General features: G+C 39.4%; 1 protein-coding gene across 1 annotated transcript; it reads left to right on the forward strand.

Annotated features, from left to right (window-relative positions):
- The first annotated feature begins 306 nt into the window (after positions 1–306).
- Positions 307–5838, forward strand: SRP19 (signal recognition particle 19). The gene is made up of 5 exons (XM_037032268.1): positions 307–433; positions 1069–1144; positions 3027–3098; positions 3201–3312; positions 5303–5838. The coding sequence occupies exons 1-5, from the start codon at positions 393–395 to the stop codon at positions 5434–5436; spliced, it is 435 nt and encodes a 144-aa protein (XP_036888163.1). The 5' UTR covers positions 307–392; the 3' UTR covers positions 5437–5838.
- The last annotated feature ends 1561 nt before the right edge of the window (positions 5839–7399 follow it).

Consider the following 7399-nt stretch of genomic DNA (forward strand, 5'->3'; position numbering starts at 1 on the left):
CCTGCTCCAACAACCTGCTTGGAACTTCACAGATTAACTCCGGTACAGCGCCCCTCTCCATTCGTGAGGGTAGCTAGCACTACGCAAAGTAGTGTGAAATTCCATCTTAGCCACGGTGCCTACGTTCAAAAGTCTCGTTTTGACGACACACGGGAAAGAATTAGAAGCTTCCTGAATCCTATCGCGAGAGGTTAGGGCCAAATGCCACGTAAGAAACTACAAACCTTGGCAACGAGCGACAGGTTCCGGAACAAAAAGACAGTGAAAAGCTGTGGGAGCGTAGGCGTTCCGGCGGGTAGGACTTCCGCCGGAAATGGGGTGGTCTGGGAAATGTTAAGCGGAGTTCCGGTGGGGGTACTGGCTGGGGTCTCGCAGAGTAGACACAGCTGAAAATGGCTTGTGCGGCGTCGCGAACTCCGGCCGACCAGGACAGGTGGGTCCTGAGAAAGGGAGGGGCTTGCGGCGACCCCGCGGGCGTTGGGCTGCTGTCCCCAGCCCGGGGAAACGTTCCTCGTCGCATCTCTGAGCGGCTCTCCTGGCGTTCGTTTCTCCGAACCAGGCTCTAAGCAGGATCCCTGAAATTCCAACTTCAAATAGCTCAGGGTTTATCTGGTTTCCCTGTACGTGACGCAAAGGACTTTGGGTGCTATGTGGACATGACATAAAGTAACAGAATCACAGAGTGAGAACTCGGTTTTATTTTGTTTTTTTTTTAACTATTGTGACATTTCACGAAGGCTTGCTTGGGTTCTTTCAAGTTCTTAATACCTGCTATTCTGTATTTCTGTGTACGAGAGCGGGGCCGATCTTAGGAATTGTTGACAGGTATTTAGCTGTATCTAACTGAAGAGTTAGGACATTCTTTTTCTTTTTAATATTCTTTTGCAAGTGATGTTTTTCTGTCTAAAGTAGTGAGTTAAGGTTTTCTTTTTAAGTAAAAGGGACACATAAGGAAAAAATTTGCAAATAATAGTATGGGTGACCCAGCAGTCGCGATAACGATGAACGAATGAGTGAAGTTTTGGAAATACTGCTCTAGTGATACCAGCTGTGCTATTTCTGTGACAGGTTTATTTGTATATATCCAGCTTATTTAAATAACAAGAAGACCATCGCGGAGGGCCGGCGAATCCCCATAAGTAAGGTAAGCAGGCTGACACCTTGGTCCTTAAGGGGAGGTTTTACTGTTAGGGCCACAAAGGCTTCTTTTAATTTACTGCATTGGGGTGGCAGGGGCGGGGGGCGGGGGCGATGCTCCTGGTTGAAGAGAACAGTTGCCGAGAATTGGGTACTTTCCTTAATAACGGTGAAACCAGAAAGGCCCAAATTCATAGAGGAAGGAATTTTTTAAAGTGATTCTTCATGAACCTGTGTTTGAATGAGGAGAGGGGAGGGTTGTAGGATTTGCACGGTTTTCATTTAAAAGTAGGTTATGACAATCTTCCTCTTAATCAAGGAAACTGAAACTATGCCACTGTACAAAGCAGTGTCCAGAGTGCATTGGAGTTTTTAAAGAAAACTTGCAGAAAGTTCAGAGTTGTTGAGTCTTACAGTTTTATGTCAAATTCCTAATACCAAGTGAAAGGTCTTTGTTGAAGCTTTTTATTTTCAAAATTCATGTCGTACTTTATTTTTAAGAATCAATTTTTCAGTTTGACAACAGATTTAAGGTAACTTGGTCTGAAGTATTGCATTTGTTACTTTGTATCATTTCATATCTCCTACCTTCTTCTTAAATGTGTAAAGGAAAGTCTGTTTTGCTGCCTCACGATGAAAGAGAAAATGCCAAAGCACTGGTTTAGAATAATGCCTGACCCAAGCCACTGTAGCAGAGGCTTCTGGGAACAAGCTCTCAGATAATGTAGAGAATGATTAAGTTGTTTTTAACTTTATATTGATACATAGTATACATACAGAAACATACATAAATCTTAAGTGTCTATGTTAATCTTCACAAAATGAGTACACATGGGTAACCAGCACCCTAATTTTAAGGATGAAATCATTACCAGCACCCAGGAAGATTCCTTTATGTCCCTCCTCAGTCACTGTTCTCTCCACGTATATGCACATAAAGGACAACCACTGTACCATCACCATAGATTACTTTTGCTTGTTTTTTAATTTTATGTAAATAGCACTATATACTATGTATTTTTGTGTCTGGTTTTTTTTTTCCCACCAAATTTTAAGCTTATGAGATTTATCCACATTTTTCAGTGAAGTTTAATTCTCATTGCTCTGTAATGGTGTTTCTCAACAGCAGCATGGCTGCATTTTGAGCCATGTAATTCATTGTTGTGGAGGCTGCCCTGTGCATTTAGATTGTTTAGCAGCATCCTGGGCCTTTACCCACTAGATGCCAGTGCCCTAGTTGTGACCATCAAAAACGTGTCCAAGCATTGCCAGATGTTGGCTAGGGGGCAAAATTGCCTTGATGAAAACCACTGCTATACAGTATTGCATTTTGTAATATACCATGGTCCATTCTACTGTTGATGGGTAATTGAGTGGTTTCTAGTGTGGGGCCGTTGTAATCAGGGCTGCTGTGGACATTCTCGAGTTTGTCTTTAGTGAGCATATTTTTGCATTTTTCTTGAATATATACTTAGAAGTGGAATTGCAAGACCATAATGAATGCATACATGTGGCTTTAGCAGATACTGTCAAATAATTTTCCAAAGTGGTTGTGTCTGTATTAGTTGTTTCATTAATATTCACTGAGCACCTGCTATGTTCCAAGTATCATGCATGGTGCTAGGGAATATACTGGTGAGCAAAATAGTCCTTGGCCTTGTGAAGTTTGTGTTCTCTTGGAAGGGAGATGGAGGCAGAAATATGAATCAGTGTTCTTCCTGGGAATATTTTTTTAATTTTTGTAATTGCAGTGGAAACAACTGCATCTAGTAGAAAGGGAAACCTAGGATTTGGTATATGTTTTGATCATAGTATTTTAAATGATTTGCACAACAGTATTGCAGTATCCACTTAAAGCTAAGCTGTTAGTGTTTTTTTTAACTGTTCAGGCTGTTGAAAATCCTACAGCTACAGAGATTCAAGATGTGTGCTCAGCAATTGGACTTAATGTCTTTCTTGAGGTATGGTGTGGTTTTTTTCTTTCACTATTTTCCATACTCATCTCATTGGTATAACTTTTTAAAACAGAGTCTGTTCTGTTCTGTTTTGTTTTTTTATGTTAGAAAAATAAAATGTACTCCAGAGAATGGAATCGTGATGCTCAATATAGGGGCAGAGTCCGGGTCCAACTTAAACAGGAAGATGGCAGCCTCTGTCTCGTACAATTCCCATCACGTAAGCTTTTTTTAAATCAATGAATAAAGTTTGGGGATAGGTTATTCCTCAACACTACAAAAAAAGGTTCTGATCTTCTGAAAGGTAAAAGTAACATGTGTTCCACAGATTAATTTAGAGAAAGACTACCACTGATGGAGAGGTAAACAGTGGTTCTAACTTCTTTAAAGTTAAGGACCCATTTCATAATGTGATAAAACCTAGTAATGGTTTCTCAAAACATACTCTTTTGTGAATGTTTTATGAATCTCTGGAAGTCCATCATTGCTCTCAGGTTAAGGGTGTGAAATTAGCCTTGGCTGGGTAGCTCAGTTGGTTAGATAGAGCATTGTCCCAATATGCCAAGATTGTGGGTTTGATCCCCAGTCAGGGCATGTACAAGAATCAACCAATGAATGCATAAATAAGTAGAACAACAAATCAGTGTTTCCTTCTCTCTGTCTCTCAAATCAATTATTTTAAAAAGAGTATAAAATTAAAAAATAAAATAAATAAAGAGTATAAAATTATTAAATTGTCAGTTGTTAATTGTCAATTCAGATCCTACAGATCCTGAGGTCTGTTTATAATTTCTATCATTAATAAATCTAAAAAACTATACTTGGTGGAAAAAGCAACAGATGTGCATAGCATGCTACTACTGGTAAATTTAAATACAAAATAAGGAAATACCTAGTCTTACAATTATAGTTAACCTAATGGCAAGCAGAGCAGGTAATGAGGAGTGGGGGCAGGGGGTTATGGTCAGAGAAAACTCGCATTATCCCTAGGGTTTTATTTTTTAAAAAAACAGCATAACTAAAAACTAGACATCGATATTCCAAAATATTAATTCTGGATATATGCCATTCTTCTTTGAATTTGACATTTTGAATTTTATTGAATTTTATTTCTAAAACATATATTTTAATTTTTTGAAATGGGGGTTTTATGTGTGTGTGACACAGTAACCCCAGACTGACAACTTGCTTCATCTGGACTGAAATAGATTGGTTTCTGTATACCAAAACCTGTCAGGATTGAGATATTTCCAGAAATTTAAGATTCTGACTCAGGAGTGACAGAGGAGTATATCCCAGTGTTTTATTTTTTCCTGTTTGACATCTTCCTATACTATATCTTAAAAGTCAAAAGGCACACACAAAAAGCCACACATAAACTTTTTATTTAAAAATTTTGGTTGAAAAGATCTTGCTTTCTGTTTCCAGGAAGAAAATAGATACAAAGCTTTCTTAAAAAGCTGAATGCATGGGGTGTCAGGGTGAGGGAGGCAGCTGTTGGGGCCGGGGAGAAGGTGGGCGGGTGGTGTGCACAGCAGGGTGTGTGTATTCACAGATCGCCTGAGTAGGTGGGGAACATCTTTTGTAGCTTAATGGCACTGGGTTTTTGTTGCAAGACAGAGGCTCTGTGTTTCCATAGCTTAAAAGTTGTAGTGATACACTGGTTGTTTCCATTTTGCTACATTTCTGTATGTTCTCTTTTGATCTTCAAGTCAGTTACTAGACTAGGACCAAAATTTTGTTTTACACTTAGTACTTTAAATTTTTATTGTGTTTGATCTAATTTTGATTAGATCATCTAAATGATCTAATATCATTTAGATATTTCAGCATTGTTCTCAGTACTTTTCTCCACCAAAGACCCCCACTTGAATGAGTTGTCTTCATAGTCATTTCTTTCTTTTTTCTTTATTTATTTTTAATTTATTGATTTGAGAGAGAGAGAGAAACATCAGTTGTTGCACTTATTTATGCATTCATTGGCTCCTTCCTAATATGCGCCCTGATTGGGGATGGAACCTGCAACCCTGGTGCGTTGGGGCAACACTCTAACCAACTGAACTACCCAGCCAGGGCTATGTTTTTCTTGTTAAATCTTAAATCATTTTTTTGATGCAGTGTGATAATTTCTTGAAATTTATGGTACTTGAATTAATGACCCTGTGTCTTACCTCTCAGATTATACACTAACCCCAACCTCTGGTTCCTAGGTAAGTCAGTAATGTTGTATGCAGCGGAAATGATTCCTAAACTAAAAACAAGGACACAAAAAACAGGAGGCGGTGACCAAAGTCTTCAGCAAGGAGAGGGAAGTAAAAAAGGGAAAGGAAAGAAGAAGAAGTGACTTGGTATGAGGAGCAAGTATGTGATACTACTGCAGGAGATATGAATGGAGGTTTCTCATTTGTATCTGAGAGACACAGCAGCTTTTGGTTTGTATCATTTAACTGACTGAGCATTTGTGCCTCCCAACTCCAGCATCAGAGTTGACAATGAAATAAATTTACATCAGAAGTTTGCATCTAGTTCTTATGCAGTATAAAAGAAAAACAATTTTTTTTGCCTTTTAATGCAGAGGTTTTGTGGGAGAGAAAAGCTTATTTTTAATCGATAATGGACTCTACCATAAGTTACTTGAAATCCTGTATCTGTCTTCTGTATGAAAACATGTTCTGATAAATGAGTTTAATAAGATTTGAAACACACTTTGGTTCCCCTTTTAAGTTAAATAAAATTTGAAACTGACTTTTGTAGCTTTTGCTTACAAACTAATCAATGGCAGTGGAAGAGATAATTAAGGAGAATAATACGGGTAGTGGGTTTAGTCTGAGCCTAAAACTAGGAGAAAGTAGTTAAATCCTCTTGGAGGTCTATGGACAGCCAGTCTATAGATCATATTCATAATTAGTTATTGTCATTTAACTGTTCAAGGACTGGTGTTTTTTTTGACATATGTAAAGTGCTTGAGTTGAAGCTTTAGATTTGCTTATTTTGTAGGCTTAAGAACGTTGTTTTAATCGGAGTTCTGAAATTACCTATTAGGGGTGTCAAACTCATTTTCACCAGGGCCCACATCAGCCCCACACTTGCTGTCAAAGGGCCAAATGTAATTTCAGGTCTGTATAAATGGAACTACTCTTTAAATAGGGGCAAGGAGCTCAGCGCTGCTGCCAGGTAGAAACAAGGTGCCGGGCTGAATAACACAAGGCAGGCCTTGTGTTTGCCACCTGTGTGTTAGCACCTTGACATACTCCTTCTCAATAGATTAAGTTGTATAGATGATTCTAACTTTATTACAAAGAACTGTTTCTGAAAATGCTGGGGGTTTTTTATTTTATTTATCTTTAGAGGGGAAGGTAAGGAGAGAGGGAGAGAAATATCAATGTATGGTTGCCTCTCATGCATCCCCTGCCAGGAACTGCATCCCTGCTAGGAACTGGCCTGCAACCCAGGCATGTGCCCTGACTGGGAATCAAACCGTGATCCTCTAGTTCACAGGCCCGCGCTCAATCCACTGAACTACACCAGCCAGGGCTCTGCGGGGGTGGGGGTGGGGGGTTGTAGAGGATTTATGAGAATCCCTGTCCAGCCATGATTTTGTCCACTGAGAATCTTTTGGGAAAATGTCTTCTCTGACTCCACATGCTTTTGGAAGGGCTGTTGCAGTCATGCGCCACATAGCATTTCAGTTAGTGACGGGACACATGCACAGTGGCAGCCCCATAAGATTATAATGGAGTTGAAAAAATCCCTGTCCCCCAGTGACGTCATAGCTGTTGGAAGCTTAGAGCACGACGCTATACTTGCATTTATGGTGATGCTAGTGTAAACAAACTTCCGCTGCCAGTCATATAAAAGTATTGCACATAAAATCATGTACATATAGAACATAATACTTGGCAATGATAACAGATGACTTAACTGGTTTATGTACGTACTGTATAAACTTTCTATTGCTATTTTAGAATGTATTCTTTCTACTTACAAAAAAAGTCTGCTATGCAACTGTATGCTGTGTTATATACCAGCAGCAGCCTCATATAGCTTGTGCTTACTGTGTGTGTGTTGATCACATTATTTTCTGCTGTTCTTGATTGGATCTCGTATTGTAGTGTGCATTTGGTGTAGCCTATGTGTGCAGTGTTTGTGAAGTTCGCAGCAGTGTGGTCCTGTCTGAGGCTTTCACCTTCACTCTCTCCTACTGACTTACTTACTCACTGACTCACTGGGGCAGCTTTCAGTCTTCCGAGCGCCATTCATAGTGAGTGCCCTGGATAGGTATACCACTTTTTAATCTTTTGTACCAT

The sequence above is a fragment of the Sturnira hondurensis genome, unplaced genomic scaffold, assembly GCF_014824575.4.
Source record: "Sturnira hondurensis isolate 20B ecotype Veracruz unplaced genomic scaffold, ASM1482457v3 Scaffold0021354, whole genome shotgun sequence".
Lineage (NCBI taxonomy): Eukaryota > Metazoa > Chordata > Mammalia > Chiroptera > Phyllostomidae > Sturnira > Sturnira hondurensis.

Coding starts and splice junctions, on each gene's coding strand:
- SRP19 (XM_037032268.1), top strand. CDS start 393: ATGGCTTGTGCGGCGTCGCGAACTCCGGCCGACCAGGACAG. Junction 1,145..3,026: donor GGCGAATCCCCATAAGTAAG/GTAAGCAGGCTG, acceptor TTAACTGTTCAG/GCTGTTGAAAATCCTACAGC. Junction 3,313..5,302: donor TCTCGTACAATTCCCATCAC/GTAAGCTTTTTT, acceptor TCTGGTTCCTAG/GTAAGTCAGTAATGTTGTAT.